Here is a 22478-nt window from a genome sequence, read left to right as displayed (position 1 = left end):
TCATGGAAAAGGTTGTCAGACATTGCCACAGATTGCCCTGGGAAGTGGTGGAGTCACCTGGAGGGATTTAAAGACATGCAGATGTGGCACCTGGGGACAGAGTTTAGTGGCAGTGCTGGGGGAATGGAACTCGATGCTCTTGGAGGACTTTTCCACCCTCAGTGACTCCTGGTTCTGAACTGCAGGGCAGGATGGCTCTGCCCCACAGCTCACAGGAGAAACTGCTGCTCACATCAGCCACAGCTCAGGACAGATGGACACAACACTGACCTGTGTCCCAAACTGCTGCTCACATCAGCCACATCTCAGGACAGAGGGACACAACACTGACCTGTGTCCCAAACTGCTGCTCACATCAGCCACATCTCAGGACAGATGGACACAACACTGACCTGTGTCCCAAACTGCTGCTCTCCATCCCACTGCTCCTCTCTTTGCCCACTCCTCTGCCTGCCATTGGTTAAATGTACATGAGATATGACAAAATTCTCCACAGAAACATGAGTAAAGATCAGCACTGATCGGCACAGTTTCCATATTTAGAAGTTCCTCAAGTCCTAGAGCCACTCCCCCACCTCCTTTAGAAGAAAGATCTCTGTCATGTAGCTCCATCAGCTCTCTTGCTCAGTAACCAGAAAATGCTTTTTCTCACAATTCTGCTGTTTTCCTACTGTAAGCCAATGACATGTTTCTTTCATATTACAAATCTTTCTAAACCAGAACCATTGTTTCTTGTCTGAAAGCTTTTTCTTCTCTTAGCTCAAATGTCTCAGCAGATACAGAAAACTACTGCAAATGGCAAAGGTAGGTTCTCTTTTGTTGATTTTGAGGTACGTGCTGAGATTGACTGTTATCCAAAAAAAGGGGGGAGGGATTTAAAAATGTCCAAAAATTTCATGCCAAATTAAATCTTTTGCCTCTCTGTGCAGTGAGTAATTTTAAAAGTTTCTATACGAAGTTAACTATCTCTTTGCTGATCTGTATGTAAAGCCAAAATTACTTTAACTCGTTAAAACACTTTTTCCCCATGGAAATGTTTTAATTAATTTTAGTTATGACTAGTTCAGTACCATTTTCTATGGAAAGGAAGGTTTTTATTGCAAATTCATTTGTATAAGATCATGAAAGGAAACAAATTCCATCAAGGCTCTTATTGCTACTATTCAAATGTTCAATTTACTTACACAAGGTTAGTTCTGTCTGTTAATAGACAGCCACAAATAAATACTGCTTTTGCTTTCAGGTTCACATGCTGCCTCTCAACTCATACATAAGGTTACTTTCTCCTACAATTAATATTCCACAATATTTGATTTAATCTTTTATACTTCTATTATTTTAACTGCTGCTGTAGTTAAAAAGTATTGTTGGTTTATCTGAACATATCTTTGTGAGGCTGTGCCTCTTTAACAGGAACACAGGCACTTTTCATCATGTGTGAAGCTGAATTCTGGTTTTGCAAAGTAATTGAGTTGCCTGCTATTAGGGGTGGAAAAAGTATAATGGCTGCCCATTTCAACACAAATAAATATAGCTTGGTTGTCAATATATTCTGGGAAAAATCTGGGACTTTCTTGGGTCATAGGTGCAGTCAACTCACTCAAAAGTTTTTTCTTTCCAGAGATGCTGTCCAATCCCAAGCTTGTAGTGGTTCAGGGGACTTTGAACGTGGTGATGAAGCAGAATGTGACCCTCTCCTGCCTCTCTCAGCCTGGATCTCCACCTGTCAGATACACACTGTTCAAGCACAACCAGCAGGTATCTGCTTTGAACAGGTCAGACTTGAGCCCTGCACTGTTCCCCCTGACCATCAGCTCTGCCAGCGATGTGGGGGAATACAAGTGCAAAGCTGAGTTTAACAACTCCAGTGGTGGAAAATACAGCAACAGCCTCAACTTCACCCTCATAGGTACGTCTTGCTGTACACCTTCCCAGTGCTGGTTACTGCAGGGGCACACAGCCATGTCTTTTCTTGACTCAGGAGCTGAACTTTACTGCTGTTCTTACCTCAGGAGCTGGCAGTGCTCTCCTGCCCGGGCTCACAACCCTTCCATCCTCCATGCCCAGCTCTTCTGACAGTGTTGTCACTTTGCTCTAAGTCTTGCCTGGAGTTTGTCCTGAACTCTGTGATTCAGACTTTTCAGTTTTCTTTCTACAGAGCCAATTTCCAAACCAGTGCTGAGCTCACCCACCTCTCAGGCAAAGAAAGGCCAGAACGTGACCCTGTCCTGTTTCTCGGAGAACGGATCCCTTCCCATCACATATCTGTTCTTCAAAGGAAAACAAAACATTTCTCCCCAAAAGACGATGCAGAAGAGGGAAGCAGCTGTGATTTTTCTATTTATCGATTCCCTTAGTGACTTTGGAACCTATAAATGCAAAGCTAATAACAGTTTTCCCAACAATACAAAATACAGCAACGGTTTCAACTTTACATTAGCAGGTATGAATAAAAAGAGGTTACTACTGTTGACAAACTGGGATCACACAACATTCAGAATGTTGTAACTATGCAAGTTTTTAGCCAGGTATTTTGTTTGTGATGTTCAAAATACAACTTTTTAAATGAAGAAAAGAAAGTTGAGGCTTTAAAATTAATGCAAAACCATGGAATTTCATGCATCCTAGATAGAAGTTGAAATGGCCATGGAGAATGTCTGTAAAAGACTCACTTTTACAAGAGACCCGTGGTCCACCTTGGAGAGAGTCTGGTTTCATTTTTCTCTCTGTCCTATGAAAGAGCTTAACTGGCACCAGCGAGCTGCCTTCCTTCTGCTGGGGCACAGGGCCCCTGGGACTCATATGAACAGTTACATTAACCCCAGTTAATCTAAAAGCTGAAAGACATTTCAAGTCTTGAGTTCAATTTACAGAAAATACTTAAAATATGAAACAACATTTCATTGCATAAACACTTTTTTTTCTTCTTTTTGGCAGAAGAGAGAAGCCATTCTCAACCCCTGATAATTTCTCTTGGGCTGATCCTGCTACTACTCATAATAGGATTTGCTCTGGCAATTCCATTTTTCATAATTCCTTTGTATAAAGCAAGTGAGTTATTTGAGTATCTGTTTCATTTTCCAAAGGTCATTTATGTTTTCAATATATTTTACTGTGTAAACATCCCATTTTCAGTAGAGTAGCTCCTGGTATTTTTAGCCTGTTGTTGAGTCTCCTCTGAAGCATCTTAACAAAACAAGGCCAAATCTCTGAGCTGTGTTTTAGATGAAAGATCTGGGGTGGGGGAGGCAAAGCAACAGCTAATGTAATACAAAATCACACTGGAAGGAATTTGACCTCACTGGAAAGGGAAATTATTAAAATTATTAAAATGCCCTTGGGTTAAAGAATAATTTTGATTGTGAAAAATAATATTACCTGAGATTTCTAAATATCAAAAAATACATTTAAACTATTTATTTCTAAGAAATATATATATATATACACACAGACATGTGTTTTTCTTTTATAATTTGCAGAAAAATTTAAGTCTACCAGGCCCTCAATTGGCCTTACTTCAACAGTGTATGCAGAGGACTCTGAAAATGAAGTCATATACTCAGAGATTGGTAAGTTGCTGTCACCTCCTGCAGTCAGGCAGGTTTCCTCAGGTACTGCAAAATCACTGGAAGGGGACACCTGCTGACCCTCCTGGCAGAGGCACTATTTGAAATCCCTCAGAATCCACATGTGGCATAATCTGACAGCCATGCAACCAAAACTGCAAAACTGGTTAAATGAACTGAGGTATTAATAAAAAAGGGTGTAATTGCCATTTACTAACAGACAATAGTGAGATATATGAAGCTGTAGCAAAATAAAACTTGCATAGGTCCTGCATTCTGTTCAAAATTGTTCATTACTTTAGTTCTTTATTCAGTCCTTCTTAAGTTTGGCAAGATGCAAAGTCAGTTCAAAATGAAATTAGGAAGTGACAACAAAGCAACTGACCTATGTTAAGACATTTTAGTAGTTGAACTGCAGAAAACACACAATAATGGAGACATTACCTGACACCACAATGCTCTGAACCTGCACGTTCCTACATTTGCCTTGAATGGGAATGCCTCTTTTCAAGGGGAATAAGAACCCCAAACAAACAAACAAACAAACCAATAGCAAAGGCATTCATGTTTCCCATTTCTAAATATCCAAATGGAGTAACTGTCTCCAGACAAACCTGCCTTCCTGTTCATGCAGTAGACAGAATTCTCACTGCCCTGCTGGGCCAGCTCAGTGCTGTGAGCTGCTCGTGCCAGGTCTCAGCCTGCAAGGACAGTGATAAGAGCTCTGGTAAGGCCTGTGAATGCTCCATGATTTATATTCAGTATGGAATCTCACTGCTTTGTTTCAAGATTATAGAAAAAAAAAGTTTGATTCAAGTTGTTTGTAATTGAGTTAACTGCTGTTCATCATCTTTAATTCAGAGCCTGTTAAAGCAGAAGAAGAATACATCAACTTTCCTGTTATTAGGAGAGAAGAGGAAAAAGGTAAAAATTTCAAGCTGTAATATTGGAATATCTGATGCACACAGAGGGGACTTTGCTGGGTGGAGGCAGGGCTTAAATACTTGCAATTGCTTATAAAAATCCTTAGTTACTATGGAAAAACTAAAAATAGCTTTACAAGTATTTTGAGGAGGGGGGAAAAGAAGAAAAAAAAAACCTCAAGAAACCATCCTATGGCAAATTCAACAGCCTCACCACGTAACCATGCTGAAGATGTTAATAGTAACCACACTGCTGATGTAATGGTAATTATTCTTCTGTGTATCTATGCCAAAAAAGCAATTATGAATTGTTATCCTGGCTCTTAGCAGGGAAGAGGGCATGTTCTACAGTCTATTCAAAGGTCCTCATCAGAGACTGAGTACCAGGTATGACTTTTTACTGATTAACTTCATCATATACTTTTAAAGAATTTTTCAGCCCTCAAATGTGCTAAGTTCCAGCAAGCTGCATACAAAGAGTTGATGTTCAGATACCAATTTCCTGACCTAATCAGATTGTAGACAGACAGTGTAGCTCACTTTCTAAGCAAAATCTCAGAGCTGTATCTAAGAACTTCAACTTTTGAGAAAAAGCAAATGAATAAAACTTAGAATTACATGTAAAGCTTTCACCCAGATCTAAGTTCCTGAACATTTAACAATTCTGCTAAAGTAGAAAGTGGATTGTTTGCAGACATAAGATAATCAAAAGGTTTTTGTACAGTGTAACAAAAAAAGAAAAAACATCCCTCTTAGGTACTAGAGGATCTGTATTTGGCCTCTATGTACCTGCAAGGATGGCAATTCTCAGTTCAACAGTACTTCAGCTCTCAGGGTAGGGAGAGGTTGCTAAAATTAATTTTTAGACACCTGACTTGAAAATAAATTCTGTATCCTGCTACAGGCTGTTTCTAAGATGTTGCTGGATTGTTTTAATACCATTTCATAGCCAGCTTATTTAGAATTCCATGAGTTCAGTTATGAAGTCACATTATGTTAACCTTGATTATATCTAGCATAAATACTCTGTACTGCAATTATTATTGCTGTTACAAATAATTCATTTATAGTTAAGTGAGCACCATGTTAGTAGAAGATTTTAAGGCAAGTTCTTGTGTTTCATGACACTGATGACTATCAGAGGCCAGGGGCCTTGCTGCACAAACCTTCAGCACCTTTTACAGGGACTGAGCAAGCTGAACAGGCACTGGAAATCTAGACAAGATCAGAAATATGCAGCTTTGTATCTCTGCAAACTCTTGTATCTGATTTAACCACTGTGCTTAGGTATAGGAAAAATATGATCACACATTAGTCTTTTTCCACCATTTTATGCACACAGATATTTTGCCCACAAAAAATGTTCATTAAAAAACGTTTATAATTTATTTAAATCTGTTCCTCTGTTGCTCTTGGTAACATTTTTCTGATTTTTTTATGTTTCTCATGTGCAAAATGAAGTAGCTTACATGTTAAAGAACTGAAGCCATGTGACTAAAACACATTCCTACAAACAGTACAAAAATACTGATGTTACTAAAATATTTAAGATTTTGAAGTCTTTTATATAAAATACCATTTTCCAGCAGAGATCATAATTGTGTCAGCAACACAGAGGAAAGCTGAATTTTTAGCTTAGGATGGAGCACTTTCAGTATGATATTAAAACCAAGGACATGAACAAGAATATGGTTAGCCTTGCTAACAAAGGACAAGTTTTTCTCTTCCCTTTTTCCAAGGTAACCTGGAAGAGCCAGATTTGACAGAAAACAGATGCACCACCAAGTTTGAGCAGAACTGTTTGCAGAGAAACCACGGAGTCCATGACAACGCTGAAAGCAGTTCAGGCAAAGATGTCAAAGAAAATCCTTTTATTCAGCAAGTTTTACACATTTTTGGCTGATGTAATATATTTAGTTAAGAAGTCCTTCAGCCTGGAAATGTGCATCATTTCCTTCATGGTGGTATCTCTGCTTCTCAGCTGGACCACTCCGTTCTCCAGAGTGCCATCACTTATCAAGACCATGAATGGAATACTCATTTCATCGTACCTGCAGAGAGAAAACTCACCTGTTACTGCTTTTGGTGCATGGAAAAAAAATCAGAAAACTTACATACAAATGACCATAAACTATAAATATTTAGTTTTGCTGTATTGCACTAAGTCCAGTGTGACACCTCCAGTTTTCTTGTTGCCATTCCTTGCTTTCCTGATTACATTTCCTTAAATTACTTAGCTACTTTAGTATATAAAAAGAATCTTATTTAGTAACCTATTAAAAGAGTATTTTTGTACAAGCAGAATTTATCTTTCTGACTTTGTTTTACTGCACGTGAAGCTGCATTTCTTTTCTCTCAGAAAAAAATCACTCATCAAATGCTTTGACATGAGGAGCCATATGCCCCACATGCACTCCTGGTCAACAAATCATACATGAAGCCCCCAAATGGAACAGCTGTTTTCACATCCACAAACAGCTCCATCACATCACTAATGGCAGAGGTTCCAGGCTTGGAAGAATTGTCAAGTTCAAGATTAGATACAGTGGGTTGTTTGAAATAGTGCTTAAGAATGAAACACAGAACCAGACCAGATGCAAAAATGGGAGTGAGGGTGGAAACAGTTCTGCAAGCTTATAATTCATCTGAAGAAATTTGTTATCTACATGAGAATTTTTAACAGGCATTTCACAGTTCCAGGGAAATAACAGCAACATGTGAATGGCTTCTACTTCACTTAATTTTTAAAATCATCTGATACATGCTTTTCATAATAAAACTACTTGAATCCAAGTCTGTAGTTCAGGATCCACACCTTTAGTCAGTTACTGGATTCAACAACTTCCTACTGAAAAAAGCCCATTTACAGCAGTCCACAGAAAGTCATCTTTGACCTTCATAGTTTAATTTACAAAAGACTGTTTCTCCTTACTTTGTATAAAGATGTTCCAGAGACATGTGCACAGTTTCCAGATAACCTGGCCATACAGAAATTCCATTTTCTGTCAGCTCATTGAACAATCCTTGACAAACCTGTATTCATTTAACAACAAAAGTTAAAAGACAGACTTTGAGGGCTTGAGACTCTATACAGAGAAACCATTAAAACTCTTTGCATGTGTGGCATTAACATTCCTAGCTGGTGTTAATTTGCTGGCTGAAACAATTTTAAAACAGAAAGCAGCCTGGCAGTTCTGTCTCCACTTCTGTTTAAAACAAGCCAGTGTAAATTTCCTCCCTTCCATTCATGACTGACTTAAATGCAAACTTTTTAAAAATCCTTCTGAACATGCTTTAAGATAATTCTGGAAGATTAAGAAGCCAAGAGGGATGGTGTTATTTATTTTCCTTAATTTTGCATGGGACAAGCATCAGCTGCATTGTACCAAAAGCAGTTGTGTCCACACAAGGAACTGCCTGCAGTGAATTCCTTTGGCTGTGACCCACAAGCTGCAGAGTGGGAGCACCATGAACTCTGCACAACCAGGAATGATTATCCTCAACATAAACAGTGTCTGAATTGTAACAGATTACATGGGGAGTCGATGCTCAAAGTTAAAATACTCTCTTATAACATACCTGCCTCAGCTCTGTTGTTGGACCTTTTCCTACATCCAAGGCTACTTTAAGGGGTGCTAAGCAAGGATGAAGCTTAAGTACCTAATAAATTTACAAAAACCAACAGATTACTAAATGTATTTATCATGCAATTCTAAACAGAACTAGGAAATAGCAATTTTTTAAAAATTAAATTAAGGTTCCAAACATACAAAAATGTTCTCACAGCACAAAATCCTGAATTAGAAGCAAGCTGTATTTTATGCAATGAGCACAGCCCAGCTATGTTCACGTGGCAGAAATTACTCTATTTTGGCTGAGCTCCAGAAAAAGAGATGAAGATTTGTTAGCAGAGCTTCATCATCTTGAACAGAGCCAGAGAGATGACAGACAGCCCAGCAGGCAGTTCCCATCCAGTCCACTGCCTTTTCTTAAAGCCCAAACAGCTGCCTGGGTAACAGGCACTGCCTGCCAGCACTCAAACTCCAGAAAACGGGATAAAAGTGGGGAGAATGATAGTTCTTGGGGAAATGCCCCATCACCACCTGTGACCCACTTTTTCTACTCTTCTCAGCCACTTTCAAATGCTGCTGGAGAAAACAAATTGTTCACTCCCACAAACTGCAGCTACATTCCAATTTTTCTTAACTCCATCACTTACATGGCAAGAGCCTACCCATGGATCAGAGAGAAGGGTGAGGAAAGGGGACCTAAGAAAAATTGTTTATGTGGGTGACAGGGACCACAGGGACTGTGCCATGGTGCTACCAGTGAGAGGGTTCAGTCTGCATCCATTGGGAAGGGATCAGGATGGCCACACAGAAAAGGAGACATTGCCATGTTTGAATTTACCATATTGTCTGGGGGTGTTGTACTTATTTTCTCACATTTTTTACATGAAGTTACCTTTCTCTGTGAATCTTTCTTTGCTGTTAATGGATTCTCAGCCAGCTGTAGAGAATCAAAGAGATATGCTAACACTCCTCGGTCCAGATTCCCATTCACAGACAGAACATGAGGGATGACATTCTTCCTTCCATCTCGGCCCTGAAGAGAAAAAACCCATGTAGGAAAACATAAAGGACTGTCCCCAAAAGCTTTTTGCTTGCTTTAAATGTATAATTGAGCTTTAAATGAAAAACTGAGCTCAAGCACTCTTATTACATTTAAAATACAGATATTTATTTAAAACATTACCAGCAATCTTAGCAGTGTATGTGTAACCAGGTAAGACTGTAACAGTGGGGAAAGCAGGGCAGGTCAGGACAGGATGGGATTAGTTTCTTGCTCTGCCACTTGGATCACAAATTTAAACCTATTTGAAACTCTGCATTTTCTTTTGGAGGTTTGTAGATTACTTTCAAGTGACCATGATCCCCCACATTTTGAGAAATCCCTACGTAACCCAATTTTGTAGAAATAAACTGCAAAAGCAGAAAAGACAGGACTGTCATGAGAAGGTTGCAATTTTCTGGTAAAATACAAAGTTACTCTGGTTTTATCTGTTCAGCCTAACCCCAAACATTGCTATTTATTAGAGGTTTGTCCCTCTTCAACATATTCAGTGGAGAGGTTTCCCTCTGGTCCATCCCCCCTTTTTCTATAAAGCCATTTTTATAACCCATTAATCTACAAAAACTTCTACATATATGAAAGTGAACAAGCTACAGCAAGAAAGAAAAAACCCTCACATTTACAGGCTCTTTTTGATGCAAACTGAACAGTGCAAAACATAGTCTGAGCTTTTGTTTACATCTACTCACAGAAACAGGTAAAGGCTTTGCCACTGACAAATGCTGCCTTGTCAATAGAGCTTGTTTCTAATTTTGAAGAATTCCTTGCAAAAAAAAAAAAAAGTACCAAACAGTATTTTATCAGCTTCTGAAAATGAAGGTCTGACTGCAGAGTATCAACTGTACTACTTTTGCAGCAAATTAATAAAAAGCCAGCCACATGTGCTAAGCAACTGGATCAACAAAGAAACCATTTCTCTCACACATTACCATCTTTATCAGGAATGATGTTTAATGCAATAAAGCTTACAAGTAATTTCGATCTCTCTCCTGGATACATCTGCAACAGTTCAGTATCACCAAGGTTCTTCAGTGTTTCTATTGTTTCTGTCCCCCAAGGAAAGCTGTAATGTAACTTAAATCCTCTTCTGCCTTCTTCATCCTGAAAGTCACTGCTGCTGAAGTTAGACGGGCCTACAGCAAACTGAAAGTAAGAGGTGTAAGAGATGATCACTGCTGTGAACTCCATAGTAACTACAAAAAACAAGTCTGCAATGCAAACTGAAGTCTCTGGTTTTCAGCAAAAAGGTTTCTATAAGTTAAAGTCCAAATCTCTTTGTTGTTTTATGGCATTTTCATCTCACATCACTGACAAACACAGAACATTTGCTCTTCTGCAAGTCACATTATAAACTACTCTTCGGGTTTGTCATCAGCTTCAGTAGATTCTTAATGACCATGAGAAATTTCAGTGCCTAGAACAGGCCAGCAATGTAAGGCCATAAAACCAACCAGGGTGACTATTCCCCCCCTGAGACATAAAGGAGCAGGCCAATATTCCCCATGGACATGCTGCTGTTACCTTTCTCCACCACTGGAGCCTCTGGCGTAGCCAGTAATCGAGCCACTGTCCTGCAGTTCTGGGAGAACTAAACCATGCAAGCAAAGACGTGGTCCTCTCGCCTATTCTTTAAACAACAGCAAGGGCAGCAAGTTAACACCTTGGGAAATAACAGGGGAAAAGCAAGAAACAGCATTCAAAAATAATCCAAAAGTGAAACAGTTGATTTGGGTATAAGGGATTAACTACTCTATTACCCTACCTTGTACAGTTTTTGTTGTGTTGGTCATTTCCTGGAATAGAATGTTCACTTTCTGGAACAGAATGAAAGCACACTCCAATCTGAGCAAGGCCACAGGGCAGTCTTCTGTTCACCAGCTCTAAGCAGCTGACATACTGTGCCAGAACACCTACAAAAGACAAAGCCCTGATTTTAGTGGCCACAGGAAAGTTTTTGATGTTGTACCTCTACCAAGAACAAACGAAACACATATTATACAGGTGTTGTTTGCACATGCAGTTCCACTATCTTTACTAGTATTGATACTTTGCAGACATGGGGTCAGCAGGCTGGTTCCTCTGGGCACGTTGATTTTAATGTGCTTTTCCCCAAATTACAGGGAGTACATCCTCTGCCTACTTGGGCCGGTCTGGTCCTTGAAAAGCACACAAATTCAGTCTACAGAAGGAACATTCCCGGCGCACCAACGCAGCTGGAAAAACCCTTTAAATGCAGCTGCTTCGCTCCCAGCAAGAAACTCGTGCTCAGTGTGCAGGCTGAGCGGAGCCGCCCGGGACCTACCGGGCAGGAGGCTCTCCCGCAGCACCCCCGCGGCCCCCAGCACTTCTTCCAGGGCCGGGCGGCCAGGGTTCTGCCCACAGCCCTGGAGGGCTTCCCGCAGCGTCTCCGGGTGCAGCAGCCGCAGCCCCTGCGCGTCCAGCGGAGCGCCGGCCGGGCCGTGGAGCGCGGCATCCACGGGGAACACCTGCTCCCGCACGGGCAGCGCCGAGTCCCACCACTGCGCCGCCAGGTTGGCGCGCAGCGCCGCGCCCAGCGGCCCGAAGCCGGGGTGGCGGCCGCTCAGGTAGGCGCTCCAGGGCAGCGGCCCCGCGCCGCCCCGTAGGAAGCGCCGCCGCCAGCACACCTCCAGCAGCTCCGCCCCGCCCGCCGCCTCGGCAGCACCGCCGCCCTCGGAGTACGGCCGCACCGAGCACCCGGGCGGCTGCGCCCGCTCCGGGACTCGCCGCCGCCTCGGCTGTCCCAGGGCGGCACGGCCGCACCAGCGGCAACCTTGGCGGGAGCCCAGCGCCATCTTGTCGCTCCCTCCCGGCGGGGCTGGGAGACTGGGGGGGAAGTGGGGGCAGCCATTGCGCACGCGCAGCAACACGCGCGGGAAGAGGGACCGGAGTGGGCACGGCGGCCGCGCATGCGCAGCGGGACCCTCGCGGCCCCGCCGGGATCCCGGGCCGAAGGTCACGGACCCCCCGAGGTGAATTTTCTGTCCTCAGGCTGAATCTTCTCGCCGTTTGTAACCGTAATGATGCCGTCAGATAACTTCTGCCAAAGGAATTGACGTCTTGGAGCTAAATTTTCCTCGCCTTTTGTAAACTTAACTAATGCTGTCAGGTAACTTCTACAATAGAAGTTGCTTAATAAAAGAGCTCGTTTCAAGCATTGGGTAATATGACATCACACAAATAAACATACATTGGGTAGGCGCAGAATGTGTATTCTGTAGGTGGGCTCGTGTTCATTTTACTGGTAAAAGAATGTGACTTTTTACCCCTTGGTGTGCTTGATAAGTGGAGTCAACCTTGAGCCCCACGCAGAATAAACAATGTCTTTTTTATAAACCAAACTCTTTTAGAGAGCTCCCAACATCGGCAACAAGGCCGCACGTGCCAGGGGTGACACCTGGCCTGCTCCTGTGGGACAGGGACATCCAGTGCTCGCCAGCCCTTGGTTCTGGGAGGGGGACAGTGGGACAGAGCCTGCCCTCGCTGTCACGGGAACACGCTGCACGGGGCCATTCCTGGGGAACAGCCCCTCTGGAGCCCATCAGGGGGGCAGCAGCACGTCCGAGGCACATAAAGGCAGCAGGCAGAGCTCAGGCGGAGGCGGCACCGCGGAGCCGCTGCCAAGCGCGCGGGCGAGGCCCCGCGGCCGCTCGGGGTGGCGCTGGCAGAGCGCAGGCAGCGCAGTGGAAATTTCCATGCTCGCTGCAGCACGAGCTGGGGGCGCTGCGCGGAGGCGGGGCCCAGGCCGGAGCCATTCCGCGAGCCGCAGGCAGGAAAGGCTCGGGCCGGGATAATCCCCGCGCCGCTCCGGGCGGCGCAGCCCCCCTTTCCCCCGGGCCCAGCACTGACGAGCCGAGTTAGTAGGGCACTGGGTCAGCGGCAGGAGCTGCTACTCCCGCCTGCGCAAACATTGCAGGCAAGTTTAGTTCGAAGGCGTATTCGCCATGAGCTCAATTCTGCCACAATAGCACTGGCAGTAACGTCAAAGCTGCTTAGTAGAGTCTCTTATTTCACGTGCAAATGTTTTATTTCCCCCATCAGGAAACACTGCTCCACGCAAAGGGTCGTGTATAAAGAGTGTAAAATACACGGAGGAAACCTCCTTCCACGGTTTAGGTTTTGCATCGCTGTTAAAGACTCTCATCTCTCAATTTTAATTCACAAGCTGTAAATGTACTATTTTTTAACGACAAAAAAAAAAAAAAACAACAAGCCACCAACCTTTACAAAAACAGCTTTTCAATGAATTTTGTTTCAGGCAACTGACCTGGAAACTTAGGCATTAAGTCATACTTCAGTGCTAAGTGATCTACTTCCTTGTTTTTCACCCCTGGTGACACTGAGAACTGTTCCAAAACAAATAAGTGAGAAAAAAACCCCATCCCCTACTCCCCCCTCAAAAAAAAAAACCCCAAACCAAAATACATTGCCACCTGCAGTTTTAGACCGCAGTGGGGTAGTTCCAAGCCTCCAGCTGGAGTTCTCAAAGCAGGACTGAAAGAACACAAAATACTTTCAAGTGAAAGAATTTCACGGAAAAGGAGGAAACGATTAAGAGGCAGATTAGGCTGCATTAGAGAACATCACAAGCTGAGCCTCAGAAGGAAAAAGTAATCAAGGACTGAGCACAGACTAAGCAAAAAGATCATAAGTGCAAAACAAAGTTAACTCGGGTTCAAAATAACAAAAAGAATGTTGTAGATTCAACCTTGAACACATTAAGTGCTGCTGAACTTAACACTGTTACTGATAAACAAGAGGGAGGAACTGAAAGTTAGCATTAACTGGAATTTTAATACATCATGTTTGAAAGTATTAAGCACTTTAACCCCAGGATCAAGTACTATTCCAGTTCTGCTCATTAAGAAATGCTGTTGCTTCACTCGGCATGGGCAGTGCTTTAAGATTAAGAGTCATTTGCACATATTAAAAGTCTTTTAAAAAAAGAAAAAAAATCCATGAGGCATCTTCATGGATCAACAGCCCAATCCCCTCCCACCGCTTCCACAAAGAAATCACTGCTCAATACCAGTTTAAGTATAATTTGAAGTTTTAATACTAAGATCTTCCCGTTTCTCTGAAGCTCAGAAGCCTGCATGCTAACTCACAACGCCTGGCAGCTGTGGGTACACAACACTCAAGCCTGGTCTGCACATATGCTCGTGTGAAGGCGACGGTTACGGTGCTGCAGAAGCTTCCTACGCTTGTAGCAGCTTGTTAGCAACACCACTACAGAGTTTTGATCTTTTCCAAGAACTGGCCCTACGCTAGTGAGACAAGGAAGAACACTGTTTCCAAATACTTTCTTAGAAGCCAGCTTTAATTTTCTTCCCCATCGAAGCAGAGCCTGCCATGCTAAGCAATCTAGCCCAATCAAGGCAAGGCTGGTATTTGTATAAGCTTAAATGTTTAATCAGACACAGTTGAGAAACCTTTCTAGAATTTAATATAAAAACATTTGACATTTCGTTAATGTAAAGTTGTGCACATGTTGAGAAAATTGTCATCTGAAAGAAAAATCGGTCTTCAAATATCTTTATTGGAAGGCCATGCACTGCCTTCTGTTACTGTATTTCAAATCACTGTACATTTACTTTGAAAACACTGTCTGCATTTTCTAGTACAAAAAACTAAAAATTGTTTCAGGAATGTAGAGAAATATTCAACTTAAATAGCGAAAAAGTGCACCATAATTACTGCTGCACTGCAGTCATTTCTGCATTTCCCATTTCTTAAATAACTATCCTGTTTTGATAACACACAATATAAAGAGCAATTATGAAAAACTGAGACATTTAAATACACTAAGTTATTGAGAATAACTTGTGGGCATGGGGTAACCTATCATAGGAGCAGCACCAGTGGCAGGGTAGGCATACTGCTGCTGGTTCATGCCATTGTGCATGTTGGCAATGTTACTGCCGTACTGCTGCTCGTAGCCGTTCTGGTACGCTCCTGCAGGGTTACCGCCGGCCCTGAAGCCGGCCTGCATGCCTGCAGCTGCAAAGCCATTCCCAAAGGGAGTTCCATTGCTGAAACTCTGGGCGCTGTAAGCCCCGTTTTGGGTTTTTGCTCCGAAGTCTCTCTTGCCTAGCGCACCATAGGTTCTCTCAAAGTTCTCCCTCTCTCTAAAACTACTAAATCCACCCCTTTTGCCCGCAGAGTATCTGTCACGTCGGTCACCTCGGGAACGACCTAGTGAGAGAAACAAGACATTTATGCGTATTATAAAGGCTCTACAGTTCAGTTAAGCACCATTTATTTTCTGTCCCAGCAATTCAAACCTACTGTAAAAGCTTTCCAGGTGCTTGCTGGACTCCAGATAGATAGAGCTGTCTCACTTCTGAGGAGTCATACACTCTTCCCCATAACACAAGTCATGGCATCAAGGCAAAAAGTGACTTTTACCTTGCCATCAGGACACTTGGGTCCATCTCTTTCCAAGCCAGAGGACACAAAACCACAAAACGGAGTCCATGAGTGTTTTATTTCAGGGCAATTAAGAAATGCCTCTTTGGCCTGCCCTAGCCATAGGTGCACCACAGCATAGTCTGGGAGCATTTGGGTGCTGGTTTTTTGCTTTTAATTAATACCTTCTGAGGTCACAGTAACTGGTAACTAAACCACCTTCCACATTTATTTTGGAGAGAAGCTGGAGGTGGAATCTGAAGTTTCCAATTTGGTCTGAGAGGAAAGCTATACACCAAGATCAAAAACAGCCCTCACCTGAACCTCTGTCTTCAATCAGCTGAAGCAATTTGGGGTTGATGGCTTGATTAGCCTCCCGAAGCACAGAGATGAGGTCATTTACTTGCTTAATATTGTTAGGAGTAAAGAATGTGTAAGCTGTGCCTGTTTTGGTACTGCGGGCAGTTCGTCCAATTCGGTGGATATAGTCCTCTGAGGAGTTAGGGTAGTCATAATTGATGACAAATTTCACATCTTCCACATCTGTAAAGTGTTGCAGTGTGGCAAAAAACGAGGTACAAAGTTTTGCACACCACAACAGCCAAATCGAAGATAAACATTAGACAAGAGTATTTTAAAGGGAATAATGGCTGCAAAGAACAGTGTTAGAATCATCCATTTCTGCAAAAGTATTGTGGAAGAGAAAAGTTACGCACACTCCGTCTGATCCCGTTCTCATCACCCACCCTGTGATCCAAAACCTTACCATAAAGGAGTGTGCATTTGCTTGTCATTCCCAACTCAAGTGTCCCCTTTACAAATCATCAAGTGACATCTGAAAGCTTCTTGCAGTAGGGCCACTAAAGCTCACAGCAGCCTCTTCATGTGCTCATTTGAGGACCTTAGAGTAAAAACATACAAGGTCCTTCACATACACACTCATCAGAAGCTCAAAAAAAAAAGGGGCCACACTGCTCGTCTTGCCAAGACCTTTGAACCGCAGCTGCAAGAAAAACATACCTGTCCCCCCAAAGTCACCAAGTTGTTTTTATGCACTGTGTCTTGTCTAGGCAAGCGCTTCCAAGAAGCCAGGGTTCACTTGAGAATGTGTCTCTCTCTGGCAGGTCTCGACATGACGACTATGTATAGGTGGAGGAACTTCGACTTTCAAAGGCATTGAAAAGCCATATTGCTTTCCTGCCCCACTTGTTAAAGTGAGAGGTGGACTTTTATTCTCAGATTTCATGTGCCAGTACTCACCAATTTGTACAAGGCTTAGTACATTTTAAAGCTGCTCTCTCCATTTCATGGTTGAAAAAAATTTCATTGAACATTGAAGTTTAAAATTATGTTCTTCAACATTTCAAAAAACTCACTGAAATTCGAAGACCCACAGATCACAGCAGACAGTATGCACAAAACTAACAGTACTGCACCATGGCAAATCATGCAAAGCATGGAGAGAAGAGAAATACCAGGGCAAAGTGAACTGTGAATGAAACTGCTTATTTCATGAGAGAACAGTTTATGGGGTAGTAGTTTAAAGGATGATCTTTGCCTTTTGAAGATTACTGGCACACAATGCTCTCAAGCTTTCACCTCTCTATTTGACTGGAAGCAGCCAGCCGATCATTTCCACTAGTCCTCCATCCCCCTCGAGTCCTCCGATTGTCATGCCTAGGCCTTGCCACAAAGACTGCACCTTTATGTGAAGAAAACTTAGAAAAATGCAGAGGTTAAAGAAAGCAATAGACTTTCTTTAAAAGCTTTGGGCAACTGGCATTTACGAGTTTTACTAACCTAGACCTCTGGATGCAACATCTGTAGCAATCAGGATTGGTGCTTTTCCATGTTTGAATTCTGTAAACACAAGAAGTGAATCAATTTTTTCCTGAAGTAGCACATGTCAGATGTTTGCAGAAATTGCTGAAACTCTCACCATTTAGAACCCAGTCCCGCTCCTGCTGACTTTTATCACCGTGAATACCCATCGCTGGCCACCTGAAAACATAGAACTCAATTAACCCAAGAACACTCCTTTGGTGGTTCCATTAGTCAAAGACTACACTGGCTACTGCCAAATTCCAGTCTGGCCATTGTAACTGACAGCTAGCTGGTGTCTTGACAGTTCTGATTCTTAACTGTGGTGTCACAGCACACTCAGACTATTGGGGTTGCTCAGTGAAATCCCAGCTATTACTCACCCATCTCTCCTCATTTTTCTGGTAAGATCATCACAACGCCTTTTGGTTTCCACAAAAACAATTGTTTTGTTTTCCTTCTCGCTCATGATTTCTTCCATCAAACGAATAAGCCTATTATTAAGAGATGGTTATGGTTAGAGATTAGACTACTTTCTACTGTACAAGTTTAAACTGATTTCTTGCCTGAAGTTGTCATGGACTACAGTCAAAAGTCCATCAAAATAAGGCATTCATTTAACAGTTGATGAAGTAAAACAGACAGAAAGCACAGAATGCTCTGGCCCCAAGGACTACTCACTTGTCATCTTTCTCTACATCATGACACACATCCACAATTTGAAGAATGTTGTGGTTTGCACTGAGTTCCAGTGCACCAATGTTGATGTGCACATATTCTTTCAAGAAATCTTCAGCCAGCTGCCTCACTTCCTTAGGCCATGTGGCACTCCACATCAGAGTCTGCCTGTCAGGCTGGAGAAGATCAGACCAATGAAAGATCAATACAGAGTTTAATTAAATGCCCAGCCAAAATGACCCAGGCTTGTACTGCCCCTTGCTTTAAGAAGGGTAGTGGCAATAGTTTATATCTGCTATAGTGATATAAATGCATGAAACATTTATACTCACTCTAATCTGATCCACAATTTTTCTGATCTGAGGTTCAAATCCCATGTCAAGCATCCTGTCAGCTTCATCAAGGACGAGGTAAGTACACCTCCTGAGATTGGTCTTTCCAGCTTCTAAGAAGTCTATGAGTCTTCCAGGTGTTGCAATGCAGATTTCCACACCTAAAAGCAAGCAGTCCCATCAGCTGAAGCCATTTCCACGTTGCCACAGACAGAGATGCACCAAGGCTGATCCATACCTCTTTCCAGGTCACGGATTTGTGGTCCCTTTGGAGCACCTCCATAAATACACGTGGACTTCAAACGACATGCTCTGCTGTATTCAGCAGCTACCTGCTGCACTTGTTGGGCCAGTTCACGGGTTGGTGCCAACACAAGACACTAGAAAAAGGATGCCCAGCTTTTAGTTGAATACCCATTGGAAAATGCTAGTCTGATGCAAACTTTGACTGTAAAGTTCAGTGCTAGATTGACTGCAGTAGATTTAAGTAGCCAAACCAGCAAACCAAGTTACCTGGCATCCCAACTACCACTGAACACTCACCAAACATGTGAAAGATAGCTGAAAGTCGCTAGCTTCCAGGGGATAGCAATTTCCAAAATATAACCCAAAATCAAACAACTATCCCTATTATACACTATTTTTAGGACAATCCAAGCAGAGTTTATAAAATCTGTTTGGGAAACTACCCCAACAGGAACCACTTTATTCGTACTGAGAAACAGAATGTGGCTATGCACTCTTATGAGCATGTCTAACTACGATTGTAAAATATAATCACATTCCCTATAAACTAAAATCCCCTTTCATTTACGAATACTCACAATAGGTCCATCTCCTCGCTCCAGGAATGGCTGATGATTTATATGCACAATGGCAGGCAGTAAGTACTGTTTGGAAGAAAAAGAAAAACCTCATTACAATCTCTTCCTACAAGTGCTCACCCTACACTAGGATGGGCTATTCTGTCACTGCTGAAATTCAGCAGTAATCCAGCATATAATCAACACTTACAGAGAGTGTTTTCCCTGATCCAGTCTGTGCCACTCCAACCATATCCAATCCACTCAATGCAACAGGCCAACCTTGTGCTTGAATAGCAGTTGGTTCAGTGAAGTTCTGCCTCTGAATTACTTCCATAACATTTGCTTGAAGAGAAAATTCAAACATATAGATTCAGATCTTGCCCTAATCCAGTCTGAAGAACAACCAATAAGCTAGTCTTCACTTACCAGGGAAGTTTGCTTCATAAAAGTTGATAATTGGTTTTGGACAGTTATGGCCCCTAACTGTGACCTCTTTGCTCGCTCTGTACTGTTCAACTTCTTGCTGCAAAACAAAACACCATCTTTGGAAATAAGCTCTGATACTGAAGTTACATTTTAAGTTACCCCATCTCTACCTGCTGGGCCCCATGACCCTCAACATGTTTGCACTTTCTGTTTACTTTTGCTCGAGCCAGATCAGGTACATACCGCAGTACGTCTAACTACATCCGGATGTTCTTGGTAGAAGTTCTTCTCAAATTTGGGCAGCTCATCCAAGTTCCATTTCTTTTTTGTAAGTTTCTCCCCAGGGTTTCCGAATTTCTTCCCAGAGAGAGGTCCACCTCTACTTCCTCCAAAACGAGGGGCTCCAAACCTAGGAAAAAAGAACACTACATAGAATGCAAGAGAAACATTTTGGTCCTCTTCCTGAACAACTTCACCACCATCTCTGCAGTTTACCCATTACAATTCAGAGGTATAAACTCTACTTACGGAAGTTTCAGGACACTAGAGCTTCAAAAACCATACTTTAAGCTGCAGATGCTACCATAATTCTTATTCACAAGCTAAGATAACGCGTCTTTCCTATTTCCATACAATGCAATCGAATAGCAAGTTACAACAAGCAAAGTAAGGCATTAAAACCTTGGCACTACCCCGTGATCAAAATGGTTTCCCGTCCTAGTAACACTCCTATTGCTGAAAGCGGGCAGGGGCAGTTACAAAACCTTGTGAAAACTTTCCCGTAAACCGTTGTTTTAATGTCACAAAACAAAGACTTCTTTTAACAACGATATTTTATGAGGCGATGCGCTTTATTAGCATTTCAGGTTCGGTTCCTCCGTTCGGAGAAGGCAGTTCTCGAAAGCCCCGAGGCGCAGCTCGGAGCCGCGCTGAGCCGTGCGCTGGATCCGAGCACGGGGCTCCCTCCCCCACCCCGATCGCTTCCCAATTTTGGCCGGGCGGGCGCTGGGAACGATCCTTCCCAGCACAACACAGCGCTCCCCGAGCGGCCGCTGCTTCCTGCCAGCGCTGTTTCCTTTGTCTCTCATTTCTGTCTACGCCACATTTTCCAGCCGCTGCCATTTTAGAGCCGGGGCTGGGCGGGGGGAGGAGGAGGAACAAAGGCGGCAGCAGCAGCACAGCCGGCATTTTGATTCCACTCAGCCACCGCATGGCGGGGCCGGCCATTAACATCCGCTTACACAACACAAAGCCGAGCCGGCCGGCTCCTGCCGGCCATAGCCCGAGCCTTGGGAGGGGGAAGGGAGGAAGGGGAACCGCCCTGCCGAGAGCTCCCCAAGGCTTCGGCACCGCCAACCCACTGACCCACAAACCTCCAGCCCTCCCGCCGCTCTCAGCGGGGGGAATCGGGCTCTGCAGGGACCGTCCATGCTGGGGGGGCGTCCCCACGGGGGGTGGGGGGTGAGTCTTTTTTCTCCCGAAGGGGGGAAAAAAAAAAAAAAATTCCCCCACGCTGTTCTCAGCGGTCGCATACCCGTGGGGGGTCCTCTGAAGAGAAGGAACCGATACAGTCACCCACAATCGGTGGCCTAAAAAAGCCCGATGCCCTCCCCCGGCCACCCCTCGCGGCGGGAGCGCTGAGGGAAAGGCTCAGGGCCCAACCCCCGCCCCGCCGCCATCTTAAACGTCTGGAAAACAACCCCGAGAGCCCCACGGGCAGGCTCAGAGTCCGGACGCTGGCGGCGGCTGGCGCCGGCCGTGCCCCCGGACTCACCCTCTATCCCTGTCGCTGGAATACCCGGGCATGGCGATGGTGGCGGTAGGCGAGGCGATTCCGGTCACTTAGAGTGGGTGGCGATGGGTTGCACAAGATCCGGCGCCGCTGGTGGGGGCCGCTCACTGTGGGCGCCCGGCCGCGCGGACGCCGGTTATATATGAGGGCAGCGGGGGCTGCCGGGAGCCGGCGCGTGACGCACGCGCAGGCCCCACCCCCGCCGTTATGTAAGCGGCCGGAGCCAGGCCGAGGCCCCGCCCCCTTCCGCGTGGGCGTGGCCGCGGCTCGCCCGGCTGGCCGGCTTTGAGCTCGCGGCCGGAAGTGCCCCCCCCCCCCCGCGGGGAGCGCCCCCCACCCTCCTGGCCGCGCCTGCGCGGGGCCGCTGCGGGCGGGAGCCTCGTTCTCGCTGAGGGCATCCCGGCCTGAGGGGAACGGAAATGCAAACGGAGAATTCTCTCTTCCAGCCTCCATAAGTGCAGGCTTTCGGCCGCCCGGCGTGTTCAGAACGAAGCTCAGCTCCTCATAACGTTCGGCAGGGCAGAGCTCGACCCTGATGTCCGCAGTACTGTCCCCCAGTTCTCCCAGATCTGTCTGTGAAAATTCTAAAATAGCTTGAGAGGAGCCCGGGCTTTTAACTAATAAACATTTTAACTAATAACTGATACTTCGAAGTAGATTGGCCCCTTGCCCACCTATGACTCTCATTAAGAGCCAGATATGCAGACCATGGCGAGCTGGACACAAAATAACATCAAAACTTCTCAGGCCAGTTTTTTTGTGCTGCTACCATTGCCTTTTAAAAATGTTTGTAAACATATATGTAAACAGAGTATTTATAAATATACAGCTCTAAAGTTACCCCGGTTATCTTTTTGAATTCCACACTAGGGCCAGTAACCTGAGTCAAAGGTCATCTGAGGTGCAGCAGTGCTGAAAAGCTGCTCAGAAGGCAGCAGATAAAAACATTCAATACCCCCAGTGGACGCTGCTGTTCACCCACCCGGCTTTGCCAAGCAAATGTCCGGCGTCCTGAGGCTTTACACACGTAAGAGTTGAAGTTTGAAACACAAACACCCGCAGCCACCTGCTCCAGG

General features: G+C 44.2%; 3 protein-coding genes across 6 annotated transcripts; 1 reads left to right on the top strand and 2 right to left on the bottom strand.

The window, feature by feature from the left end:
• The first annotated feature begins 573 nt into the window (after positions 1 to 573).
• MILR1 (mast cell immunoglobulin like receptor 1) lies at positions 574 to 6790 on the top strand. 2 transcript variants are annotated; one of them, XM_014882741.2, is made up of 9 exons: positions 574 to 672; positions 760 to 804; positions 1622 to 1909; positions 2159 to 2443; positions 2938 to 3051; positions 3480 to 3569; positions 4428 to 4490; positions 4817 to 4876; positions 6229 to 6790. In XM_014882741.2, exons 1-8 carry the CDS (start codon positions 639 to 641, stop codon positions 4867 to 4869), a joined length of 972 nt encoding a protein of 323 aa, XP_014738227.1. In that variant the 5' UTR covers positions 574 to 638; the 3' UTR covers positions 4870 to 4876; positions 6229 to 6790. The 2 variants fall into 2 exon arrangements, with proteins under 2 accessions (XP_014738227.1, XP_088032874.1); XM_088176748.1 differs by having other exon boundaries at positions 576 to 672; positions 4820 to 4876.
• Positions 6346 to 11954, bottom strand: POLG2 (DNA polymerase gamma 2, accessory subunit). 2 transcript variants are annotated; one of them, XM_014882693.2, is made up of 8 exons: positions 11424 to 11954; positions 10884 to 11031; positions 10643 to 10748; positions 10091 to 10264; positions 8954 to 9094; positions 8069 to 8149; positions 7422 to 7522; positions 6346 to 6540 (listed from the first exon to the last, which is right to left on the bottom strand). In XM_014882693.2, exons 1-8 carry the CDS (start codon positions 11932 to 11934, stop codon positions 6375 to 6377), a joined length of 1428 nt encoding a protein of 475 aa, XP_014738179.2. In that variant the 5' UTR covers positions 11935 to 11954; the 3' UTR covers positions 6346 to 6374. The 2 variants fall into 2 exon arrangements, with proteins under 2 accessions (XP_014738179.2, XP_088032873.1); XM_088176747.1 differs by lacking the exon at positions 8069 to 8149 and having other exon boundaries at positions 11424 to 11949.
• Positions 11955 to 14171: 2217 nt separating this feature from the next.
• Positions 14172 to 21513, bottom strand: DDX5 (DEAD-box helicase 5). 2 transcript variants are annotated; one of them, XM_014882760.2, is made up of 13 exons: positions 21385 to 21513; positions 19854 to 20019; positions 19611 to 19707; positions 19393 to 19526; positions 19203 to 19268; positions 18617 to 18758; positions 18379 to 18539; positions 18050 to 18222; positions 17752 to 17862; positions 17487 to 17548; positions 17348 to 17407; positions 15866 to 16090; positions 14172 to 15334 (listed from the first exon to the last, which is right to left on the bottom strand). In XM_014882760.2, exons 1-13 carry the CDS (start codon positions 21414 to 21416, stop codon positions 14949 to 14951), a joined length of 1815 nt encoding a protein of 604 aa, XP_014738246.1. In that variant the 5' UTR covers positions 21417 to 21513; the 3' UTR covers positions 14172 to 14948. The 2 variants fall into 2 exon arrangements, with proteins under 2 accessions (XP_014738246.1, XP_014738247.1); XM_014882761.2 differs by having other exon boundaries at positions 21409 to 21513.
• Positions 21514 to 22478: the final 965 nt, after the last annotated feature.

The sequence above is a fragment of the Sturnus vulgaris genome, chromosome 20 (genome assembly GCF_052056855.1).
Source record: "Sturnus vulgaris isolate bStuVul1 chromosome 20, bStuVul1.hap1, whole genome shotgun sequence".
NCBI lineage: Eukaryota > Metazoa > Chordata > Aves > Passeriformes > Sturnidae > Sturnus > Sturnus vulgaris.
The sequence above is the reverse complement of the archived record's forward strand: the minus strand, read 5'-3'. Positions and strand labels throughout refer to the sequence as shown.

Excerpts from the sequence above, each read along its gene's own strand:
- MILR1 (XM_014882741.2), top strand. The coding sequence starts at position 639 with ATGCTTTTTCTCACAATTCTGCTGTTTTCCTACT. Across the intron at positions 2,444-2,937 it reads TTTCAACTTTACATTAGCAG|AAGAGAGAAGCCATTCTCAA; the intron begins GTATGAATAAAA and ends TCTTTTTGGCAG. Across the intron at positions 4,491-4,816 it reads TAGGAGAGAAGAGGAAAAAG|CAGGGAAGAGGGCATGTTCT; the intron begins GTAAAAATTTCA and ends CCTGGCTCTTAG.
- POLG2 (XM_014882693.2), bottom strand. The coding sequence starts at position 11,934 with ATGGCGCTGGGCTCCCGCCAAGGTTGCCGCTGGTGCGGCCGTGCCGCC. Across the intron at positions 11,032-11,423 it reads GCGGGAGAGCCTCCTGCCCG|GTGTTCTGGCACAGTATGTC; the intron begins GTAGGTCCCGGG and ends TGTCTTTTGTAG. Across the intron at positions 6,541-7,421 it reads CTGGAACATCTTTATACAAA|GTACGATGAAATGAGTATTC; the intron begins GTAAGGAGAAAC and ends TTCTCTCTGCAG.
- DDX5 (XM_014882760.2), bottom strand. The coding sequence starts at position 21,416 with ATGCCCGGGTATTCCAGCGACAGGGATAGAGG. Across the intron at positions 17,408-17,486 it reads GCGGGACTGGGTTCTAAATG|AATTCAAACATGGAAAAGCA; the intron begins GTGAGAGTTTCA and ends TTGTGTTTACAG. Across the intron at positions 15,335-15,865 it reads GATTGAAGACAGAGGTTCAG|GTCGTTCCCGAGGTGACCGA; the intron begins GTGAGGGCTGTT and ends TTCTCTCACTAG.